At 35.3% G+C, this 26,076-nt stretch overlaps 1 protein-coding gene across 3 annotated transcripts in view; it reads left to right on the forward strand.

The window, feature by feature from the left end:
- Positions 1–26,076, forward strand: part of TBC1D19 (TBC1 domain family member 19) — a 52,169-nt gene that overhangs the window by 5,967 nt on the left and 20,126 nt on the right. For all 3 annotated transcript variants that reach the window (XR_015699676.1, XM_087736493.1, XM_087736494.1), the window contains exons 2-11: positions 4,262–4,334; positions 5,128–5,173; positions 6,943–7,018; positions 14,647–14,721; positions 15,689–15,752; positions 16,655–16,701; positions 18,733–18,843; positions 19,696–19,768; positions 20,568–20,606; positions 22,797–22,909. Coding sequence is in view for 2 of the 3 variants with exons in the window: in XM_087736493.1 (XP_087592619.1) it covers positions 4,262–4,334; positions 5,128–5,173; positions 6,943–7,018; positions 14,647–14,721; positions 15,689–15,752; positions 16,655–16,701; positions 18,733–18,843; positions 19,696–19,768; positions 20,568–20,606; positions 22,797–22,909 (717 nt within the window). In the remaining variant the exon portion in view is untranslated. The remainder of the gene's footprint in view (positions 1–4,261; positions 4,335–5,127; positions 5,174–6,942; positions 7,019–14,646; positions 14,722–15,688; positions 15,753–16,654; positions 16,702–18,732; positions 18,844–19,695; positions 19,769–20,567; positions 20,607–22,796; positions 22,910–26,076) is intronic.

Below are 26,076 nucleotides of genomic sequence, written 5' to 3' on the forward strand. Positions count from 1 at the left end.
ATTTACTACATCCACCAACTTTTTCCAACTAGCTCTGTGCTATCGTTTTGCTTGCTTTCAGCCAGATCATTGTTGAGTGTCTGGATTTTCTTCCGTCTTGGCATCCAAGTACAGAAAAGTGTAACCCATTTAGAGTATCACTTACGGTGGTGGCTGCCCAGATCTCAGCAGGATACCTTACCAAAATCGAAGGCAAAGAATATGTGCACAAAACATAAATACAAAGGATTGCTAGTGGTACCTTAGCCACCTTCTAGAAGGTTTGGCAAAATTTTTAAAGTCTGAAAACTGTTCTTTCTCTTCTGTACAGCTGAAGGACAAGAGGGTGTCAACAAATGCTGTAATGATAGCTTGTTTTATGAAGGAATGTCTGAACAGCCGGTTGCTTCTTGATTTGCAAGAAGCTGGCCAAGACTGTAGATAAACGTGGACACCCAACACCTGAACCCCAGTGCCCTATCCGTAAGACTATGCACAATGACAGTTTTACTGGAAGAGAAACTGGTAGACGTTAACTTTTATTAAAAATAATTTGTTATTGCTTGCTGAATCACACTGCATTCATCCCTGTGTCCTTTCAGGACTTTGTCTTGGCCTGACTGAGCCTCTGACTAGCGTGATTTCTTCCCTGGTCTGGCTGTCACTCTTTGCCTTCACGGGTTGTTCCCTTATATTGCTCACTCTCCTTTACCCTGCTTATGATGACCTCCTGATAGTACCAGATCCTTTTTAAAAAAAGGAAGATACTTGTTCATCAAGATGTGTGTATTGAAATTGGAGAGTCTGTAGTAGTTCTGCCTGGGTATATGCTGCATTTTGATCATGCAGGAAATTAATTCAGTTCATCAGTACAAATTTCATCAAGTGTTTTTTTCCCAATAAACGTTATCCAGGCATTTTTATCAGTGTAAATCATAGTAATGCCTTTTATATAAATAAAATTTTGTCAACATGGTTTTCATTCTACCAAAAAACTATAGTGGATGAAAATGCAAATGACACTTAGGCAGTACTTTGTATCAAGCAGTTTACAGCAAACAAACCCTACCAAAATACCTAAATGTTTTTGCAGCATAGTGCAACACAGAAATAAGTTAGACCAGTTAGTCCAAAGGGAAAATAGAAGTATATGGGAGACCCGGTTTAGTAATTTTGGAACATCAGCTCTGCTAAGTCTCCTTGACTCCTCAATTTAGTGCCCATAAACACCCGTGTAAATTCCAAAGAGGTATCATTCTGTTAAGTTATGGCAAAGCAATTCTGAAGGGATTTCCTTTCACCTGCCAAAATAAGTATTTTCTTGTTTGGTTATATTACAGAGAGCTAGCGTATGTTGCTCTGTTAGAACTGGCTGCAGCCACTGGCTGGACTGTCTGCCGTCTGCTTTCACCTTTCAGGTATGCAGATATCCAGTCCGCAATGAGTCCGTAACAGTAACAGTTTCTGTGGCTCTGTAGCTCTGTGTAGCACTGTAGGAATCTATCGATCATAATCCAGAAGTAAACAAAAGGAAAAGTGGAAATGGGAGGAGGCTTTGGCAGTTGCATCCTGAAATGACACGAGTGGGGACATAAGTGCCCCCATAATTTGGGGGAGAAGTTTCATGTTTCTTATATGAAAATTTGTCTCAGTAGGGCATTTTGCAGTCAGGAGAAGAAAAAGGACACAGGAAACAGGCTAAAAATAAAAGTTTTGATAAGTTAAAGATAAGAATATTTGCTGCAGCTGCAGCAGGGCTAGGAATAGTGAAATAGAACTGGACTGAATAAATGGGCATGAAGAGGTGAATGTAACTGGTGGAGATGATGCACTAATGTAATCCTTGGAGAAAGTTTTCCCCGAAGTGCTGTCCTGCTTCCTTTTGGACTGCCACCCTGCTGCACACAAAAGAGTCACTGTTTTTTTGTTCTGCAGCTGGGGAACAGGCTCTGTTGGGAACAGCAGTTCACAAGAAAGTCCTCTGTTGTATCTTTTGGGCTGACAGGGAAAATGGGAAATCATCTGTGTGGACTGAACTCCTTTATCCCCTCTAATGCAATATGCTGTATCAATTTCCAGAATTTCCAGGAAACCACAAAAAAAAAAAAAAAAGGATCATCAATATGAGTGTCAGACCTTCCTTAATGAGCCAAAAGCTCACAAATTTTACAGATGTGTGAACAGCAGAGAATTAAAATACTATTCTCCCGATTGCACTTTTGTCACTTGCACAGTTCACAGTGTCAAGACAATGAACCCACTTTTTAGTAGATTGTAAAGGGTTTTTTTTTTGTTGTGAGTCATCATCTGTCAATGAATTGTATTTCTGAGGGTTTTTTTGCATATCTAAAAAGGATTTTGAAGCATATGTACCAGGCCCCACAGGTAAACATCCTGTGGACCTTGGGATCAAAATTGGCCATATTTAACCCAGAAGACAAAATTGAGCGTTTACAAAAGTGTGCTCAACAACTTCTGAGGAACAGTAAGGCACAATCTGCCCAGTTTGATGGATGTTGCTTTATATAAAATTCATACAGGAGAGGTACAAAACCTCTGCCTTGCAGCAGAAAAAATTAAACTCAGCCTGACGTACGTCAGTCCAAAACGGACGTAGTACTTTCCATCAAAGTAGGTTCAGAAGGAATCCTTCATAAGATATTCCTTGAGGCTATTGCTTAAAAGGGTATTTTGTGAGCTGCCCAAGAACTCCCATGAAAATCTATCTTTGTTTCTCTGCCTTTAGCAATGATCCTTTGCCTGCCTTTACTGTTGTGCTGAATGGAATATGTGTTTGTCATTTGACATGAGAGTTATGCAACTCACCACGCCTTATGGTTTGTGCTTGTGATCACCTTTCTTTCTTGGAAGGCATGCTTATGGTCTCTTTGCTATTGGAGTCGATAAACCAAATATAAAAGCCCTCCTTACCTGTAGTGGCAAAGTGACTTAAAATAAGAGCAGAAGCGCTGATGCTATCAGTCTCTGCATTATTGGCATTCCCCCTTTCAATGAGGGAAAATGGAAAGATTTCCTTAAAACTCTGCATTGTGGATTAATTTAGACCTTTTCCAGCAAGCTGTGCAGCACAGCAAATACCCTTTTCTGTGTATAAAGTGTAAGGCAAATGATAGGATTGTGGAGTTTGTTAGTTGTGTGTCATGGACCTAAAGCATGCCATGCTGTCAACAGTGCTGTTAGGGCCGGCAAACTGCGCAAGCTGGTGAAAGTTTATTTTTAATAGCAGTATAACTTACTGCAATAGAATCAGCAGCTGATATGCCTACAGCATATTGCTGAGTAGCTTTTGGTAAGAGATATCTCACATTTCTAGGTAGATGATGTGGCCATATGCTTCTAACATATGCCTTGAGCTGTCACGGCAGTGGAGTAAGTTGCACACGGATCTCCCAGTGTTATTTTTGAGATAGCAGCCAGGGTTGCTATTCTTTTCTAAACCTCTAGCTTTATCCTCTGGTGTTAATCAGCTATTGCCACACTCCATGTTTAGGAAAATATGTATTAGAAGTCACTTCACAGAAACCCCTGAGTTTCTGATTGTTGTCCTTTTGGACCTTTGTGGTCTATTTGTTTTCTCCTCTTGGTCTAGCTATAGAAGAAGGAGATGCTATAGCAGCTGCTCCTGCTGTTGCTGAAAAATCTGCAGCAACATTTGCGTGGTAGTGTCATGGTACAGTTGTAAAACTGGTTGGTGCCTAATTGTCTGTGTCGTGCCTTTCATTACAAGAGGCTGTATAACCTGGTAGTCACAGCTGCAGTGAGGAATGTTTGGTCCACAGTTTTTATTTGAAGTTTGAAGATGGCATATCCAATCTGAAAGAGGTGAACTGTGGGAGGTTAAGTGAGAAGTTATGGAACATTTTTAGTTTGATTCTTTCATGTAGAATACAGTGAGTGGCTTCTAGTTATTTACTTGTATACCTTATGACCAATCCTTTAATGTGTAGAGTCTAGCATTTGTGCGAAGTAGGTGGGGTACTTGCTCAGAATATCAACCAGATGTCACTGGATACTCCTCCTCCCTTCTCTCTCCTTCCACACGTACAGCTTTTAGCACTGATGCAAAGACATCAAGTGAGGAAAAAGTTGGCTGATTTTTTTTTGGCTGCAGTTACCATTGTTAAGTTAGTAATAAGCAGTTTGCTTTGTGTATAACCTTAAGCATGTATGTTTCTTGTTTCATAACCTAAAATACACAATTTACTTTCTTTTTAGTGCTTGCTTGATGCTTATTTATTCGTTTATTTATTTTTCATATTAGGTTAGCCTACACAAACCAGAAATTAAACTGGAATCACTAAAAGAAGATATTAAGGATTTTCTGAAGGCATCAGGTTTGTAATACCTCATTGATAAATTTTGGATAGTATAGATCTATGTAAGAATATATGTGACATACATGATGAAAATAGTAGTTTGTGTAGCTTGGTATCTTGTCACTGCCAGTAGCCAGAAGCAGACATTCAGTGATTCCAGATTATTAAATGAGATAGAGAAAATTAAAAGGGAAAAAATTCTTGGATTCCAGCACCATTTTGATAAAACATACTATGCAAAGAGGTGATTTTATCATTTTATGAGATACTAGTAATTTTTTTGAAAGTTCTGAATGATACAAGAGTTCAGTCACTTCTGAAAATGGAAATTAGCATTCATGGAGGTACTCTTGAAAGTTTTACCCTTAGTTAAATTTCCAATTTCCGTTGGAAGTTGTAGGCTATGTAACTATAATGTGAAGATTTGATAATAAGTGATATAAGATTTATAAAAATGAGAAATGTCATGTCTATTAATATTTATAGTTGTTTTAATAATATGATGGCTTTGAAAAAATATCATGTAATAATTTAACCAAAACTGTGTTGTAATAATTTAACCAAAACTGTGTTGTAATTATTTGAGCAGTAGATGGAAATAAAGGATATTCAACCTTCATACAGGTCTCAACTTGCAATATTTCCTACCTGAGTTAGGTTAAGGTTTCTTCATCTCTTCCTGTCTGTCTGGTAGGTAGACATGAATTGAGACAGGACGGAAAAGTCTAGTGACTATAAAGCAACCTCTGATTCATGTTCCATTAGTACTAATTCCTCAAGTTGTCTTCTGGTTATTTTTTTATTTTAACAGGTTGGGAAAAGAAGCTTCAGAATGCTGTTTATAGTGAACTCAACGTGTGAGTTTATTTAGTATTTTTATTTAATAAGTTCTACTCACATGATTTACTTTTGATTCATTTGTGTATACAGGTGTAGGTTGTGTTACTATTATCTGCAAGATCTGTCATACCAAGGGTGCCTGCTTAATTTCTGTTTTTAAAGTGCCATTATTTCTTTTTCATCCTAGTAAAAATATTGGACTTAAGTACATTTTAAAGAATGACTGTAACAAATATTACCACATTTCTCGTTACTTTAGTAATTTCTTTGTTGTTTTACTTCCAAAGTGTACCAACAGTCATAATGTAATTCTTGTGTAGCTGAGGTAGTTGCTGCAAATGAATTTTAATTATTTTCAGATTTTTATGACAGCATTGCACATATTTGCTGTATTATTTATAAAAAAAATAATTAAGATATTGGATCTCTAGACTTATCAGATCAGTGCTTATCATGCTTGGGATATGGTTATAAACACACTGAAATTTGTGAAATTCCCTTTTTATTATTGTTCAGTGAACTTTGGATTAGACTTCTGGAAAGCATAAGTTGCCTTTACATTCTGGCAAGGTAGAAAGGTGAATTTCAAAACAGGTATAGCCATAAATGCAACTGTATAATAAGAAATGTGTATGCAAATCTATTTGTGCTAACTTAAATAAGCTTATTAGAGTTACCAGTTTTGAACAATGTCTTAGTAGTACGAGGGACTCGATTCAGCAAAATACTTGTAAATGTATCTGTTAGTAAGGATTCATCTTCATCATACCTTTGAAGGGAAAAATATTTACCTGTCTTTTGGACTAATGCTTATGATTTCTTGGAGTTCACAGAAATAAGCCCTGGAAAATTGAAATTACCTAAGAATACCATGATTTCATGAGCATTGTGGAAAAGCCAAGAAACAGCATTGCTCAAATCTGTTAGTATTGATTCCATTTTACACATAGGCAGAGTTGTCCAGAACAAATTAGCAGCAAGTACAAGAATGACTTTACCAGTTAAAAATGGGAAGAAATTTGGGGAAGGTTTCCCAAAATGCTGTGATAGGAACTGATTGAATACATATAAACAAATGAAAATTCAGGCTAACTATAAGAGAAGCTTTGTGTAAATTTTGTTTCCTGAAAGACATTTGAGACAGTTAAAATTAAGTTGGATGAAATGTTTGGCAATAACTCATTGGAAATAATGTGCACTACTGGAAGACAAATTAGTGTTTTGGTTTGGTTTTTTTAGTTTTGTTCCAGCTTTTATATTTTGGCATAATGCAGTTTATGAATGGATATTCAACTTTGCTTAGGTCAACACCACAAAGTTCTAATTGCTTTGGACATGTACATGTTCACTATTGATTTTTAAAAGGAAATCCTCCAAAAAATATATTGTCTCTTGAAAAAATACAGTATTCTGGATAGTAAAAGTTCCAGGGAGTCATAAAGATGACACGATGTGCAGAGGATACACTTCTAAAATACCTGATTTGTTCATAGAATTATTTGATTTTATTTTACAAATTTGTGACATTATGAGGAAGTACTATTTTTAATATAAGAAGAACTCATGTTGAAATGTTATTAATACTTACATATCTTTATATTGTTTGTGTCCATAGGAAAGGATGAGGAAGAAACACTTCTAAAAATAACGCTTATTTTTAGTTCTTGATCAACATACACAGTGGTTTTACTAGCGCTGTCAGGAAAGAAGTTATGTTTGGGTTTACAAATACAGGATTAACTAAGAAAAATAAAAATCTGAACATTTAAAATATGCTTTCTTTAAGGTTTCCTTCACCCTGTCATCCTGCAGCACCGCCTGAGCATATGAAAGAACCATTAGCTTATATGAGGAAAGCACAGGTTGGTTGTTACCAATTTTACTGTTCATATCAGGTCTCTGATTAGACTATTTGAGATTTACACTCTATAATGTTATTGTACATTTTCTAGGTTTTATACCTTAGGAAAAACACAAATTTGTAATTGCATCAAAGTTAATAATAATGTTGTATATGTGACATTTTACATGCATAAAAAAATGCTGAGGTAATTCTCCAACCATGAAAGAAGTAGGATACAGTGGCAGGTAGGTGAATATTGCAGAACAGAGAGACAATGTGAAATATGTCAAGGAGGAGAATTTGATTTTGTTGGGAAGAAGATGAAGTGTAGCTATAGGTCATTTCACTTCGCGTTACAAAAATATTGTTATGAAGAGACACTGGCAGGCAGTTTGGCAATGAAAGACAACAGGCTGCAGAGATAGCGAGATCTTCAGGAAGAAGAGATATATTTAGTACTTAGAAATGTGAAAGGAAGATGAAAAGTATAGAGCTAAGGAGCTTAAAGCATATTGAAGGAGAATAAGAGAAACTGGACTATAAAAGATTAAATGAGGATTTTTGGTGTCAGGAAAAAATATTTTTGCTTCGTTGTTTTTATTTTTTCACCAATATATCCCATTTGAAATAAATAAAAAAACTCCACATAAATATGTAAAAAATAATGCTTCCAGAATATGATCTAACCAAAATATCTGAGGTAAGGATAAAATTGTATTTAACTCAGCTGTGCCTAGAAATACAGTGCAGTATTCTTTTACAAGATATTCAACGTGTTATGTTACTTTTTCAGTCATATCGTTGCCTATTCCAGTAAGTTTATGTTGCTGTCCTGGGTTTCAGTCTTCAGCATTTGGGGACAAAGATTGTATTAAACAATTTTTCTTCTGTGATGTGAAATGTAATGCCACAATTTACTGCCTGAAAATAGTCACTCTTATCAGTTTACTAATGCAAAAACCACAGAGGTGTATCTATGTGTATGTTTGTCTAAACCAGTTTCATTGGTTATTATTTTATAAAAGTGTATACAATACTTATGGTAACCAATAGTTTTAGCTCTATGTGGAAAGGACTGTTTTTCTAATAGTTTAGGAACGAGTAGGAGAAGTCCTATCTTTACTAGTTTCAAAATTTCATAGCCCTGTTTGAAAGAGTATTATGCATCCATACCCTCTGGGGTGAGTTAACCCTGGTAGGCAGCTGATCCGCTTGCTCACTCCCCCGCAGTGGAATGGGGGAGAGAATCAGAAGGGCAAAAGTGAGAAAACTTGTGATAAAGAAGGATAAAGACAGTTTAATAGGTAAAGCAAAAGCCATGCACACAAGCAAAGCAAAACAAGGAATTCTTTCACCACTTCACATTGGCAGGCAGGCATTCAGCTATCTCCAGGAAAGCAGGGCTCCATCATGTGTAAAGATTACTTGGGCAGACAAACACCATAACTGCAAATGTCCCCCCTTCCTCCTTCTTTCTCCCAGCTTTTTTATTCAGAGCATGATGTCATATGGTGTGGAATATCTGTTTGATCAGTTAGGGTTGGCTGTCCTAGCTCTGTCCCCTCCCAGCTTCTTGTGCACCCCCAGCCTACTCGCTGGTGGAGCAGCATGAGAAACAGAAAAGGCCTACGTGCTGTTCAGCAATAGCTGGAACATTGGTGTGTTATCAACACCATTTTGGTTACAAATCCAAAACACAGCACCATACCAGCTACTATGAAGAAAATTAACTCTATGCCAGCCAAAACCAGTAGATCCTCTTTCAAATCCTTTTTTGAAGTACAACTCTTCAATAAAGACATATGAATCCTTTTCATAGAGAAATATTGATAAATAGTGATAGTTGCGAAATAGTAATAAATACGCAGTTAGGGATTTAACACATTTTCTAAAACGGCTGAGGTACGTGTGAGTGTTTGATTTTCAAGATGCACACACTTTTATCACTGTAGATAATAGGTCCGTAAGAAAACAATCATGATCAGATCAGTTGAATTACAACTTGATTTTATTTTGTTACTCTTTTTGATTAAAGAACAGTAAACAATGTAGAAGACCTAGAAAGACAGTGTTTCCATTATTTTGTTTATTTAAAATATTTGGAAATAGCTAAAATGCAAATATAGATGTTGCTAATACCTTTTGGGAGAGAAATAAAAGTGGAACCTTACCAATTTACTTCCATTAGGTGTCAGAAGTCTAATTAATGTTTTGAAGGTAGAAGACTGTTTTATTTGTAGGTAGATCTTTTCACCGTATTTGTCTTTTAGCATCACAGCAGTTTGAAGAGAATGTTTTGGTGCTATCAAGAAAATTTGTCCTGGTAGAAAAAAATGTTTTCTATATAAGTCATATCCTATTTTTATTATGCACAGCCACCGTTTAAGGTGCTGTTTCCATTTTTATGAGCTCGTTGACATTTTCTTTATCCTTTTCTATCTTAATTAATTTTGCTCTACTTCAGAATTCTGGAAAGAAGGGTAATACTCTCTGAAAACCATCTTATTTTGATACCAGTTATTGGAATGACTTTGAATCAGTAATTAAAACTATATTAGTATTTTTCTAGAGTGGATATGAAAATGTTCATAATTAACCCTTTTTCTCCTCAAGTTGGTTCTGTTTGCTCATTCTTAGGTGGTAGACTGAAGTTTTTATACTGTATTCTCTTCACTACCTCAAAAGAAAAACAGCTTTCTAGGAAAGGATAGAGCATTAATGGCAATGAATAATAACGCTGTAAATTATTCATGTAGTTGTGGTATTGTCCAGTGTAGAAAACGTACTGCCATTAATATTTACATATCTTTGAATATTAATGTAACATAATGTATATTTCCTAATCGTGTGCTGGAGAGCTGGACCTGTGTTTGGGTCGGGATAGATCACTGGGTATAGCTGCTTTAGTCTGGCATTGTTTAGGTCTTTCCTAGACAGAGATAGACAGAGAAATACTAGGTCTTTGTTTTGTTTTGTTTTGTTTTGTTTCCTGAAAAATGTCAGATATAACATTTAGGACCTTTCTTTAAAACATCAGGTTAATACACATCTCTGGTGTTTTCTGAGCTATTTGGTCTGGTTCCAGTTTTGGGGAGATAGCTCACCTCTTCCCACCGTGTGAAACAGCAGAATTATTGCTTAAAACTTACACATCTTAATGCAAAGTTTTAGCACTAGATTCTAGGATTAAAAATTTGAACTTTACTAATTTGTTTTACCTGCCCAGCAGAGACTGATGTGAGTTGAAACATTCCTGAATCCACTGAACTACTGTATTGACTATTTTGATTTCTACATTTTGATAAGGTGAAATCATTGAGACCTCTTCAACTGTTTGATTGCTCCCAGAGTTCACTGGGAAAGCCTTTGCTAGATTTAGGACAAGGCTGCTGCAAACAGCGATGAAGACATGAAATGGACAACTTAAAAATAAGAGCAAAACGAGCTAAAGAGAAGCATAAAAAGCTGAGTCCAAAGAAATGTTAGGAAGTGTTTCCACAGTCTGATACCTCCTACGAAGCTGTCTTTTAATTGTGTCATGTGTAGATTTTACAAAGTTCACAACAAACCAAACACTGTAAATCTCAACAGGAACTGTTATCATGACAGTCCCATAATATATAATTTATAAATTTGCACCACTGTGTTTTAATCCATACAGGTCCTTCTTCCTAGTTTTAGCTGTAAGCTAGGAGCTTTTTTCAGAGTTGTGAGAGAAATGTTAAACGAGTAAACTTAAGGAGGTGATAGGTGGATAAGAAATTGTCTAGTTACAAAGCGTAAGGAGTGGGAAAACGGGAAAGGAGCAGCCAGTTCTGCGTTGGAGTAGGTCTGTTTCGCTCCAGCAACTGCTTCCCACAATAGGAGTGGGAAAGGTGTTGTTTTCCAGAGGGAGGCAACATTAAGTTAATTAGCTATCTCAAAGGAAGCTGAGATACTCTACTGGCTCTGGAGAACCAATGTTGTTTGAGTTAATAATACTTATTTTTGCTTGATATTCTTTAAAGTTTTGTTCCGTTATTTCTAAATTTGTCTCCAATGAAAAAAATGATAGGTTTATCTGAAATTTGTGCAGTCAGAAACATAACTCTGGGTGATCTTCGCGATACAGTATACCTTCCTGAAGGTAGGGCAGTTCTGAAAACTAGGGTAGTGGAGTGCATTCACAAAAATGAGAATTCTGATGTACTACTTCAGGAAATCTTAAGGGTAATTCAGTGTGTTCTACTTGAGTAGCATCAGCCCATTATCTAAAAATACAGGGACCTGAAAAGATAAATTGTTCTCTGGTGGGCTGCACTTCCAAATTCTGGGAAGAAAGACGACTGTAATTGTCTGTGTTTTAATCTGTTTGTCCCTTGCTTCATTAGATTCTTTACCTCCATGCTTCTAGCCAAATCTGTGAAGATCTTACTGAAGGGGAGCTTTGCTAAAGCAAATCCTTTCCTCCCAGTACTTAAATTTTCCTATGTTCCTCTTTGTGTATTCTCAGACCTTGCATTTTGAAGAAAGTCCATACATAAACAACAGACTTGATTAGAAAATTACCTTGCTATATTTGCTATTGATATTCTGGTAAGTTTTTTTCCCAGCTAAGACCAGATTCCCCGTGTTGTACATGCTACACAGACACACAATCAAAAAAGCATTCTGACCTGTAGGTTTATAGTTATGAGCTAAAGCGCTCCCCAGTCCTATTTCAAATAAGAGTAACATTACAGATGATTTCAATAGGACCGTGGGTACTAGGAACTTTATAAAGTATAACAGAGATGTTCCTATACATATCCTGATTTCTCCCAGAAGAGTTAAATAATCCCTAAAGGACAAAACCCAGCTAAATTATTAATTTTCTTTCTTGAAACAGACTGGTGGACTCTGAAAAAATTAAAATGACAATACTACATATTCTAGTGCTGTGACTGCTGAAGATCTGCTTAAATTGTCTTCCTTCAATAGTCAATTCACCTTTCCTAGTTTCTAAATCTCTTTGAGAAAATATCTTGAGTGCTTGAATAGTTGATAAAGAAAAATGGTGTTTTCTTTGGAAAGTATTAAAGTCAAAAGAAATTTCATAGTATTTTTATTATTCCTAAAAGAATTTCTGTTTCTTGTTACAGAAGTTGGAGTAGGGGATACTCAGATCTCTTTTTAGATCATGTATTGATTTGGTTTCTTGCATCCCAAATTAAGTTATGCCTCTTATCAGACGCCAGATGAAAAGTTCATGAGCATCAGAACGAAAGCAGTACCAACATAGTTTCCGTATTTCTCTTCTTTTTGAAATTTACAGGTTTTCATTAGAGAAAATGTACCAAATGAAATCTGTGTCCAGACACCTTGAATTCTACCCTCAGAGTAGGTCTTATTAGGTACACTCTGAAAGAATTTTAGGATTCATTATTGTGGAAAAAACTGTAACTAATCCTGGCTAGTTTATGCAGTTGTGACATATTTCTGTTTAGTTTATTTGTTGTCCACCCAGTTTCATTTAACTGCAGTGAAAGTTTATAAATGACTTTGCTACAGGATAAGATAAATGTGATTTGTAATAGACATGTTTGAAATTGTTACCAAATTGCAGTATTGCCTTCCTCAGTTTCAACTGTTTTACTGAAGGTTATCATTGTAACCATAGCAATCCCAGCAACGTGTTTCCTTAGTGTTACATTTCTTCATAAAATTAGAGGAATCATCTTGGAAAATTTATTGTTCCCATCAATGAAATGACTTTATGAACTCTGCCTCTGGCTTTTATTTCAGTCAAGGATACTGTGTTCTGTTTCTGCTCACTGCAGGTAACTCCACTGTCCTGAGGAGAGGGGAGGGCATCTTGCTTGGAGAGGCTGTGTAACCCTCACTTTTGTTTTGACTTGGTTGCTTTTATTTGAACATCTTTTACTGGGCAGAGTCTTGAAGGCTGAATTATGGCACAGTTTATGAGTATCCAGAAGTGATTTATTACTAACATGTTGCATCCCCAATGCACTAAGTGGCTTAATGTCTGGTCTGGCAGTTGTCAGTCACACCGAGAGTATTGACCTCCGTTGCTCCTTGGAATGAGCTGGTTCTCCGTCTTGCAAACCTGCCATCTGCCTCTTCTGTGCTTCTTTTGTAGCTTTTGTATCTTGGAGCATATCTGTGCTCTTCTCCTGCCCTTAATTTTGATCTTGATGATTTCACTTTGTTTTTTAAACTGCTACTAACACCTCTGTATTCTCTCTTTGTTTCTGCTTTCTTATCCTATATGGTTTAGCAGTCTTCGTGCTCTCTCACTTTTCATTTCTTTCAGCAACAAAACCCCACTTCTCAGCAAAATAGGGTACCGTAAATGCTCTACACCACCTGTCTGAGAGAGAATAACTGGTTTGTGGCATGGCGTTGTGTAACTGGAGCATCTGGAAGGCATTTGAATATGCTAATACAGTTAAATAAAAATATTATACAGAATATTATAAAAACCATTGCAATTTGGAAAGCATTCCTTACAGTTAATACTCGGATCTGTTTCGTTTATGCGAGAGAAGGTGAAGGGATGGCTTGATTTTGAGAAGAAATTTCTGGTGAAAGATAGCTGTTTCGTTTGATGGAAAAAGTCATGAGAGGATCTTGTAAATGGAAACTAAAATGAAACAATTATAGACAAGGTATAATTTTTATTTTTTAACAGAACATTTGAACATCTGCCCTTTCCTTCATTTGCTTCCTGTCTAATAAACTGCAGCCTCTTTCGGACAGAAGTTTAAGTCTGAGGAACATGTGGTTAGACAGTAACTAACTGTTGTAGAATTTGTGTCTAGAGCAAATTACAAATAATAAATAGAGCTAAATTACATTAAGAGGAGTCTTTGCATTGATTTGGTCAGGGCCTGACTCATCATCCACAGAAAACTAAATTAATTATAAAACCCACCAGTGCTGCTGTAATCACGGAAGCAAGATCCTAAGTCAGTTGACTAGGAAGTCAATACTAGTTGGCATTAACTTCAGAGGAATTATCCACGGATTAGGTACCATATGGTAAGCTTGAGTCTAATGCAATAGTCGGAGGAATCTGATTGCTGTTTAAGCTGTCCAGTTGCTACTGAGGTATTGTCTACTTCTGGCTTTCTCTTTGATTAGAGAACTATTTCCTGAGCATTGTTTTAGAAGAACTTTTTTTTGAGCATTACAGAATACCAAATTTCTAACCTTTTTAACTTCTGGGAGCATCTATGATACCTTTGGTGGAGAAAGGCTTGCACTCTCTTCAGGTCACAAAGTGGAGAAGGCATTCTCTGTACACAGTTGATCGCCCTGCTTATAATAATTTGACAAATTTGTTAAATGTTGATATATAAGGAAACTTGGTCATTAGGCATATGTCAAAAATCAGTAACTGTGAAATACATGCTTTTTGGAGATCTGAAATATGAACAACTCATTTTTCTGGTTCTTTATTGTGATGTAAATGATGAAATCTGTTTGCTGTATTGTTTCCGCTTAAACAAGCATGTAAATATTCCCTTAACGTTTTTGCAGATGTCAGTCAGCAATTCTTTCTATCCTTTCTTATACATAACTTCAAAAAGCTGCTTGTTATTACACGATAAATGCAATTGGAGGAAAAAGAAATTCCATGTAAATTAATTTTTTTGTGTGCTTTAGGGAAGCTGGGAGAAGCGAATTCTAAAAAGTCTAAACAGCATGTGCACAGAACTCAGTATCCCATTAGCGCAGAAGGTAACGTATTATTAACTTTCTGTTGCCAAACTGACATTTTTTGGAAATTAAGCCTCGTCTTGCACACTTGTAATGTAATGTTCATTTTACACGTGGTTATCAAAAGCTGCAAGGTCAGTATCCAAATAATTTTAATACAGAATAATTTTCAGGGATAGTGGCAAAGTATATGCATCAGCTCAACTTGGGAAAAGATAAAGTCTATAGGCAGATCTTCCTCTTTGCTGGTGCAGTACTTAGCCTCTTGAGGGAGCAGCATGTTGGAAAGCTAATTGCTATGTTCATTGCTCTTAATAGAGCATTTTTGTGTGCAGACTCAGCTGCCTTACTTCTAGCTGCGTAGTCTGTACACAATATAGATATACTGTGTGTGCTGGAGAAAGCCATAGTTGAACTGGTACTTTAGGAGAGAGAGGTACTGATACATTGCTAATTTTGGTTGTCATTCATTTTGCTCTGTTTTGTTTTGGTTTTTATTAATTTAGAAGCTTTAATTTTAAAGGTCAGGGAATTGGGAAATAATGTTAGAATGTTTTGTTCTTTATCTTTCTCCTGTTGCATATCTATGCTAGGTAGCAAAACCTCTGTGGTTCATCATATGAGATAAAGGATGCAGCTGTGTTTGCTTTTCATGACTGTGCCAGGGACAGGAATTTGATGACAAAATCAAACAGCTCTGTGGAATGAGCAGTAGATCTTCAGTAATATGATACTGACTACTAAATAGCCTAAAATCCATTAGTAAACACATGAAACTATTTAATACGCTTCTTTTTTCCTTGAACTGGAACTTGGACTTTCTACAGTAGAATATACCTTCAGGCTGGGGATAATTTGTAAGCAAAATAAGTTTGTGTTGCTAGCTCAATCTATTTTTTAAAGTGTTACATTAATTTATGTATTTGAAATAGGCATGTTTTTACTCATTCTGATAAAAAAAGAAGAGTTACTTTCTTGTGCCTTTCAGAGGCCTGTAAGTGAACAGAAAGAACTGCTTAATAAATGGAATGAAATGGGAACTGATGAGCCAGGTAAGGTCAACTAAATTTATGTGCATTAAATTTTTGTACACAGAAGAATAGCATATACATCTTATTTATCAGTCAAAGATTAATGTAATCACTTCAAGATAAACTGATTTCAATCTTTTTTCTCATTGGTAATATGTCACTATATGTAAATAAATATTCATTTCATTGTTATTTTGTTTCAAGTTCTTGTACTAACTTTGAATCATCACTGAGAGGTTATGGTATAATACTCCTTATTGCAGTGCTTTAGAGATTTATACAGCTAGGGCAGTGCTCCTTATAGTGTAAGCTCATGCAGATAGAAAGAAAATGTTCAGAACTATGGATAATTAAGCTCGGATGTTTTATTAACAAAAGATAAAAGTAACACTTGCACAGAATAGTCAGTCATATTATCCTTTGGGAGAGCAAGGCTAACTGCCTTGTTAGTTCATATCCAAGTTCCTTAAAATAAATGATTTTGCAAGGGTACTAGTTTGTATCGCAGTACCATCTCTGCGATGGCAAATACTTTTCATGGATTGTTTATGACTAGTCCCTATTTTTTGTTCGACAGCAGTACATTTAATTCCACAATCTATGCTGTTAAAGAAAAACCCTCTTTTGAATATCATCTCTCTCCCATGTCTAAGAATGGTTCAATCTAAAGACTTATGTGCAATAAGTAAAAAGCATCCTGTGACTACTGCTCACTTACTTGGGGTTTACAAAACTAAGGCACTAACAGTAGCATAATCTTGGAGAATATGTGGTGGTTGTAGCCATGATATCTGTGATAACGTTATTTTAATCTTTGCTCTAATATGTTATTGAAATTGCTAGATTGTGGTACAGGTATGGGAAAATTGCATGCTTTTTTCATCTCTTGGTTTTAACATAGCATCATTGAAATCTTATTTCAGATCTAAGTCTCTTCCGGCCTGTTTATGCACCTAAAGATTTTCTTGAGGTAAGCATTTATGAAACAATGACTCAGCCATTGACTTGCATCCATTATAGTCTTTTATGTGAAGTGGGAAAAATAAATAAGTGTATTTCAGACAACTTGTCCTTTATAGAAAGTGAAATTTGGCATGCTTTTTGACTCTGTGTTTTGTTTGCAAAACAAAATGCTATTGTCTCTTTTTTTAACTTCATTTTTAAATTATATTTGTGGTAAACTTCTCTTTCTCCAAAGAACAATCCGTTTGGAGCTAACTTTTTTCCTCTGAGAGCAATAGTCCAACTGATTTCACAAATCATTTTACATTTTAAATTGCAATATGTAAAGCTGATAGACCGTTGGTGGTAGATAGTAGACCTGTATGCAGTTGAAATTGTAGGTCATCTATGAAGATTGTGAAAAATCAAACATGAAACAGAACTGTGTGGAAACTGGAGGCTTTTGTCTATATCAAACCAAACCATTAAAAAATGGTGACTGCTGAATCTTTAAAGTCAGAAATGACAGTATTACTCATCATGTTCTATGGTTCAAGCACAGAACGTCTTAGTAAAACAGAACTTGCTTTACCAGCTGTGCCTAGAATAGGCATGGACGATGGACAATAAACATTGTTGATGACAGTGAACTTAATGGTGACACAATAGGAGATTTTGGATTAAAATGTGATTGAAAATAAAATTTAAAAGATCAGTATCTGTATATCCTGTGAGTTATACAGGAAACAAATAGTCTAGAGCATGATGACAGTGTAGAATTATAGAGTTAAGATGGCCTCCTAATTTACAGAATAAAACTTTGAAGTCTAATACTGAATTATCAGTCAGAATTAATGTATTAATATTCCGATGTGATTCAGTGCAAGTTTAGTGGAATGTCTTTTGTAGTGGTAGAAGAGATTTATAGTATTTCTGACTTAAGTGTAAATTGTTTCATGGTTATGAATTGTGAATGCATTTCTGAATCCAACAATAAACTTTCTATCCATTTTATTACATTTCTAAAGAGCTCCTTTTGTTCAGTTAGTGATAATAATATTGGAAATTTTTAATTTATTCTGTTTTCCATCACTGTACTTACAGCCAAGTTGTTTACAGATTCAAGATTAGATATACAAATCCATCTTCATTTTACCTTTATCCAGTCACCCTCAAGGTCACTCTTTTTTTTTTTTCTTTTATACTGTTTTCTTTCCAGAGTTTGCAGTTTCGTACATTAATCTTTTAATTTAGAAATCTGTCAGTGAGTTTATATGGTATTAGAATACTTAGAAGAGTGAGAATTGTAGAGGTAGGATGTTGTAGAAGAATTTCATAAGAGCTGGAAACTCATCTTAGAAAGAAGCCTTGCCAGCTCAATATTATATTATCACAATCTATACCCATGGAATAACAGTATGTAAGGGACTGTAAATTCCCTTATAGATCCAAGTTACTTATCTTGACATTGTGATTCCTTGTCTCTTAAATTTTATCCTTATTTTAGGTTTTCAATTCTGTAATTTATTTTTTTCTTAAATGAAATACGGTATTTTGGTGTATTGTTATTTAGTAAGGAATTATTTTAGTAGCAAATTATGTAGCGCTTGGATTGAAGGATACATACGATTGCCAGTGTAAGAATATGGATAAAAATTCTTTCAGAAAAAAGTAATACTGAAGAATATCCTGGATATTGTACCGATCAGAAATATACTCTTAGCGTTTGAATGGCTTTGATGAGGAAGTGAATTTTAGTTTAGACATTACTATGTAGCCAGCACTTAATGCCATATATATAAAAAAAAAAAACTCTTCTTTTTTATTTCATAATTTGAGCTTACTTTTCAAGTAGAATATGTTTGCTTCCTTAAAAATTTGGCTCCTTTTTGATTTTGATTTTGAAAATGTTGAGATATAATTTGGGCCCATATATCTGATAGTTGCAGGAAATGGTTTTATGCTGAACATACTGCTTGTAATACTGATAATGTTAAGAGGAGTTCTGAATGTAAATTTCTTAATATATGCAAAGAATGACAGAGCTGCCATTTTTAAGGTACTGATGAATCTTCGAAACCCAAATTATGAAAATGGAGAACATGCTAGTTTCAGAAACCATCTGGGGCTAATTCAGGTTCCTCTAAAAGTTAAAGATATTCCAGAATTGGTAAGTATATTTTTTCTTACAAGAGGTTTCTGTAAGAATTATTTTGCCTTGCTAATGAATAAGATTCTAAACAATAAGGAAGAATATTAATATCACAATAAGTTTCTCCTTTTGAAAGTGAAAATCAATCTAAATATGTAGTTAAAACACAGAGCATAAAAAAGCTTTATGAAAAGACATTTTTAATGAAAAGTAAAACATAAACAGTAAATAATCTGCCAGCAGGGAAGTTTTCATTTTTTTTAGTTTGTGCCAAAAATATACTTTTGTACTTGTTACTCACTTACTCATTTTCTTTCTGTACAAGACAACTTTAAATATGTAGTTTATCTTAATTCTACAGTTATACTTGATGCTGTACAAGATCAGTAACCTGACAATCAGTTAGCTCCTAATTTTGTTCTCAAACTAATTTTAAATCCCTTTATTGTTAAATTGTAAAAGAAAGGAAATGCTTGGGTACTAGTGTTATAATTGGAAAATAGGAGAGCTCTTCTTAATGCTTCACTGATAAGTCTCTTGAGGATTTTATGCTAGTAGAAAAACTTGCACCTGGATTGGGAAAGGGCTGTGAATTAGATATCCTTAACCTAATCTTTCATTCACCACTTTATTACATCCAGGTGTAGCTCATAGTTGACATGCAAACTGGGGCCTATAACTAAAACTAGAGTAAGAATTGATGTGACATTCTTCTCTTTAAAAACCTGAGATCATATTTCATATATATGCATTTAAAAGAACTATGTTTGGTTTAGAAAATACTCGCATTAAGCCTTTCGGAAGAAATCTCTAGTGATTTAGAGAATTAAACATTGTTAATTACTGTTTTATGGTTTTGTTTCTTTTCAGAAAGAAGACTTCAGTGAACTAGGCTTAAATATAGGACAGCTGGGGATTGATGATTCAGCTCAAGTGCCTCCTGGTTAGCTAATGCTGTGCTTCAGTCATTTAAATAGAACACTAATGAGTAGAATACTTTGCAATTATCAAGTAATTTGTGTATTTTTTCCATAATAAACCATAAATGTTTGTTCTGTAACTATGATTGTAGTGATTTTCTTAGTAAAATAAAACTAATAATAAAAAAACATTGCAAATACGAAGGGTCAGATTTGGAAAAGATTTAAAATCATCACCTTAAGTTGAAAATATGTTAATTTCAGTGTGTTTGAAGACCAGGATCTAGAGAACAAAATTGTCTGTCTCCAAAAATACAGAAAATATGAATAAATGTTAAGCTAACTAACAGATAGGCATATATAGAAACATCTTTTAAATAACTGTCTTTAAGGTTACAGAAAATATCCATACATTAATAATCAGTAGCTTAAATAGTGCACAATTTCTGTTGTTCTGCTGTGTATGCATTTATTGTTGTAGAAACAGGTTTTAAAATGGTCTTTCCATATAAAAGTGGAAAACATTATCAAATTATTTTTCTTTTCAAAGAGAAACTTACCTAATTGAAAGTCTAGGTTCGTGCAGCATAGTGCTACTTTGGTATTTGTGTCCTTCAGACAAGAAAAAATTCTGTAGTGTTATTTCTTCTTGGTTTTTGAAAAAGAGCATTGATGCTGATGCAGGTTAATTTTTAGTGACATTAGCAATAAAAATCAGCTGCATGTAGTGGTGTGTAGTAAAAATATAAAATACATTACTAGCTAAAGTATCTTCTTTTTAATTTAATTTTTGCCATGCTTTTCTGTTTCTTTATTTTCTAGAGTTCTTTGAAAATGAACATGTACGTGTTGGACAGAAAGGTATGGATCTGTTTTCATCTCTAATAAACTGTGAATAGTTAGGAATACATTTAGTAAATTTCTGTCTCAATTACGTATACCTTCTAGAATTTTAACAATTTAGACAGACTAACGCAAAGCGTGGTCAGTAACACCACTGTAATTTAGACAGAGACAGTCAGTAATACCATTGTAATTTAGACAGAGACAGAAAAGCAAGCATTTGCAGTCTACCGGTAGCTACCAGATAAAAAACTCCATAGATATTTCATTAAAAATGAAATAGGAAGCATAGAGACATAACTTTTTGGTGATAACTTATGCCACTACTGAATTTCATTTTAAAATCAAAAGACTCTAGACTCCCTTCTCTGCACACACAGTTCTCATTAGTGTAATGGGGTTTACTCCTGTGCATCAGAACAGTCTTTTTAATTGTTATTTGCAATTGCAGAACTTGCTAAGTATTGCAATACTTAGCCAGCAAGGAAAACTCACTTGTTTGTATACTGCTTTTTCTGAAGAAGTTCTGGGGCTTTTTGTAGGTTAAGAAATAACCTACAAGAGAAAGGGAAAGATAAAAGCAACAATCATTTATTAGCTTAAGTTCGCTTATAGAAGAAACACACAAGGAATGTTTGAAATCCATCAATATATGCTCCTTACTGTCTTTTGTGATTCCTGCTAAACATTATCACCATCAAAGAAAAAAATAGAGTCGATACCATCCCAAAAGTTCTCCATCCCTTTTTTTTGTTGCAATAACAAAACAGTGACCTTTCTTACTTCTCCTTTTGCGGTCCTCCTTCTATCCCTCATCGTCTGTTTTCTGATCCAAGAGCAACCGTCCATCTCTATGTTCTTTTCCTGTTCTTCCAAATAAACTCCCCATCCAGACTTCCTGACCCAGTCATTCAAGTCCACGATGTAATTCTTACTCCTTGTCTCTTGTCTGTGTAGAGCAGCCTCTATTACAGAGATTGTCTTAGCTTTTCTTGTACGCAAAGACATAAAATTTTGTAAAAACGTAAGTTAAGGGTCTTGACCATAAACTGAAATCTCAGTTCATTCAGTGGGAATCCTACTGCATGCTCTATTGGGTGTTGCTTATGACTTTGGTTGCCACTGATGTATTGATTTTTGTTTTTATATTAGATGTATTGCCAAGGCTGAGGAATTTTCTTTATTGTATTTAGTAAAACTCGTGTTGTATATAGCAAAACTACTTTTTAGTATTTTGTGTCTCAGTAAGAAACAATAAGGTAAACACTCATGGACATTGAGATGAATCACAGTGTTTTCTGAAGTTTTGTGGGGAATGTAGGAATGTTTTTTCTTTTTGCCCTCTTCATTTAGGAAAAAAGGATCACACACCATCTGTATTAGAGCTCTCCAGGTTAAACAGAAAATTGGCAGACTGGTCTCTTCAGTATTTAAGAAGAGAGGGAAGGAGAGAGGAATCAATTAAATAGATTTATAATTCCAGACCTCGTTCTCTTAAGTCACGTCAGGGCAGATGCATACTCACTGCTATTTTATGACAGAAGGTAGTACAGCCTTGCTTATTCATGGAATCATAGAATGTCCTGAGTTGGAAGGGACCCACAAGAATCGTCAAGTCCAACTCCTGTCCCTGCATAGGACAACCCCAAAATTCACACCATATGTCTGAGGGCGTTGTCCAATTGCTTCTTAAATGTTGTCAGGCTTGGTGCCATGACTGCCCCCTGGGGGAGCCTGTTCCAGTGCTCCAGCACCCTCTGGGTGAAGAACCTTTTCCTAATGTCCAACCTAAGCCTCCCCAGCATATCCTCCTGTCATTCCCTCGGGTCCTATCATTGGTCGTCAGGGAGAAGAGATCAGCGCCTGCCCCTTGTGAGGAAGCTGTAGACTGCGATGACGCCTCCCCTCAGTCTCCTCTTCTCTAGGCTGAACAGACCAAGTGACTTCAGCTGCTCCTCATACAGCTTCCCCTCTAAACCCTTCACCATCTTCGTGGTTTAAATCAATTGATATCAATTGCCTTGTTTCCCAGGGAACTACTTCAAAATTGCATTGTGAAAGCCAGACCTTTTAGATGTTTTCCCATTAGCTAATGATTACAGCATGATAAACCAGTTTGTAAAGTTAAAAAATAAAGTATGTGATAAATTGATAAATTTTGGAAGTCTTAAACTACATCAATTCATTACCTGCTTTGTTTCTCAACAGTTTTAGCAGAGCAAGATAGTGCTGCAGCTCAACAATATGTTCGTCAGGGATGTCCAACAGCACTCCGAGCTGATCTGTGGGCCCTCATTCTCAATATTTCTAATCAGCCAGAGGTAAGGAGCAAAGTAAGAGTAAAATATGAAGACTAAGTGAAAACACAAAAGTGCAAGCACGTATCTTCTAGTTATCTTTTTCCAAAATAGAAGTGCTCTACTGAGTTGTCACAGAAACTGATAAACGTTTTATGAGAAATATGCATGTGCCTGTAAAAAACTCCATGCTGTGGTGAAGTCTTTTAGGCTTTTCCCTAATTTTTTAACAGAAATATGAGCAAAATACTGTAGAACAAACTATTCAATTGATCTGGCTAGCTCCTGAGAGTGGTGCTGACTTTTTCAGAAGGGGACAAGAAAAAAGTCCTGGAAAGAAGACTGAACCTCTCTTATCTTTGCTAAGCTTTATAAAAAGAAGATGTGCTATACCTTTTTCCTGACTATTTGAACCTGTCGTCATACTCATGTACATTGTAAATTGCTTTATATATTATTGCATGTAGGAACTAGTAAGATGTGGCTTGTTTTCATACTCCCTTGTACAGCAGCAGTTTTTCATAGTACCTTATGTTTGACTCAAGTCCTCAATAATGAAATCTTTTGCAGTATCCGAAGACATGCTATAGTCAGTATATCTAATATGCCATAAAGAGTTAAATCCCTATTTAAATCTTTGCAGAATTGTGAATACTTTGATGCAAGGCTTTCATTGCAATAAAAAATAACATGCATACATGTAAATAACACACATACATGCTCATAAATGTGAGAATTTTATAGTATCTCATGTCCCTTGAGGATGTAGCCATTTTCTTGGAATACTGGGGCATTTACTGGTAACTACATAGTACAGTCATAAGATCTTGCCCTTAAAAACGAATGTAAATCTTCTTCATTGGCAGCTTACCTAAGGAGTTGAAGTTATTTGGTCTGGTATTAGAATTATTTTGTTTATTCCTTTTTGAAAAAACAAAATAGGCTTTTCTTTCTAGTAAATAAAAGACTGAATTTTCTGTAGAAGAAAGAGCTGTTGAAATAATATGAGATGTTATACATCTTACTTAAGATGCTCAACACTAGATTTAAGTTATTTTAAATTATCAGGACAACTTGAATTTTAGAAGCCTTTCTCGTTATGGGAGCAGGAATATTAGAGGTGTGAAATTAATGTTGGTTACATTGCATCTGTTTATATTCTGTTAAATGCTGCATGCTCTAAGAGCATTTTTATCTTAATGTGGAAAATGAAATAATTGAATAAAAAAGCCAAGTATTCTGTTTTGATGACTGAAAGTCAAGATAATAATCAGAAAAATGATAAAATATTTCATTTTATGCTCATGTAAAGCTGAGTTGTTACAGAAATAGATTTATTAAAATCTGTTTCCTGAAATTCACATGGACAATTTTCAACAGTTACCTTTTTTAAAGAGGAACAAGCTATGTCTGTCTCTTGATATATTTGTCAGCCACACTGTTAGGTCCCTTAAAAGTTAACTCTAGTTTATACTTGTTTTTAGTATGTGTTTGTACTATGCATGAAATGTGAGTATTTTAGAGCTTCTCAAAAGGTTAGTCTCTGCTGTAAGGGTATTAACTCAATTTGCTGTTAGGTAAGCTAGAGAACAGTACATTAGCTGTTTGGTCACAAGTGCTCATGTATGTGCCTTTACTGTGTAATAAATGGTAATTCAGCTCCCACTTACTGCAAGGATGCATGTGGACACTTATGTCAGGGCAGCATCGTAATCATAAAAAGGAGGTTGTAGCGAGGTGGGGGTCGGTCTCTTCTCCCTAGTAACGAGTGATAGGACGAGAAGAAACGGCCTCAGGCTGTGCCAGGGGAGGTTTAGGTTAGATATTAGGAAAAACTTCACCGAAAGGGTAGTCAGGCACTGGAACAGGCTGCCCAGGGAAGTGGTTGAGTCTCCATCCCTGGAGGTATTTAAAGAACGGATAGATGTGGTGCTCGAGGACATGGTATAGTGATGGACTTGGCAGTGATAGGTTAACGGTTGGACTTGACGATCTTAAGGGTCTTTTCCAACCTTGACGATTCTATGATTCTATGAATATACCACTTTATTTTTTGTAACATATAGCAAAGCAGTTTTCAGATACATGTAGCTGTTTTATGATCTGCTGTATTTCACATAGACTTTATTGTTTTATCTAACACTTTTTTTCTCTACCTCTTGTGTAGTGTTTCTCTGCCGAAGTTGAATTGTGTGGTTGCAGAGATTTCTTGCTGTAATATTTCTGATTTGCAGTTTAGGTTCTACTACATTTATAGCTGTATGAATCTATAACTCATAAGGACTGTGAATTTCCTTTCTTTAATGTAGAACATTATTGAGGATTTGGTATGGGCAGCGTTGTGTGTGTTAGCATCCAATATTGTTGTTGGGAAATTTTATTCAGTAAAGCTCAGCCTCTGTATAAAGCTAATATACAGCTAAACAAGGGGTGATACTAGCAATCTAGCATCGTAATCATAAAAATGATAAACTGTAAGCTCTATATGCAGGATTATTTAGAAATGCATAAATACATTTCCTGGCAATGAATTGTTTATTAGTTTTCATTTGTAATGGTACATTTTAAAGAAACTGTGTTTCTGGGCATTTTTAAGGTTGCAAAGTCAAACATTTAAAAGCTAAACAATGTCACAGTTAATATTGTCTGTGCAAACAGTCGAATTTGCTGTATATATGTATTTTATCGTGTGCTCTTGAATCACAAAATCAGTTTTTCCTGTGGGATGTCTGCCTCATTGATTGCACAAAATGGATGGCACACACTTACTGAGAATCTGTTTAATATTATTTTTTCCTTCTGTTCAGTGTGCTACCGTCTTGTTTATTCACTGCATGCTATTCAAGCAGTGCTTACAAACCAAAATTGTTCATTATCTTATAGGCTTTTTTCCTCTAATTTTTGTAAGTTAATGGGTTGAGAATCAGTCTTAATTCTGAAAATTCCAGCATGCAGAAATTAGTAAGGCCTTGCTTTACTACAGCTTTTACTGAATGTAATTTCCAAGGTTTAAAAACGTAATAAATAGGTGAGGTGGTAAGTTCATAATGGAGCATGATGTAACTCTATGCCTTATCAATAGGGTTATTTAGATTAGGATCAGTAGCTGAAGGTACCTGCTGCACCATTCAAACAGCTGAGAAGCCAGTAGCAGTAATGAACTGTCATCATCTTTGGAGAAGGATGTACTT

Source organism: Nipponia nippon, unplaced genomic scaffold (genome assembly GCF_047370975.1).
Source record: "Nipponia nippon isolate SJK-2023a ecotype South Korea unplaced genomic scaffold, ASM4737097v1 scaffold_6, whole genome shotgun sequence".
Classification (NCBI taxonomy): Eukaryota; Metazoa; Chordata; class Aves; order Pelecaniformes; family Threskiornithidae; genus Nipponia; species Nipponia nippon.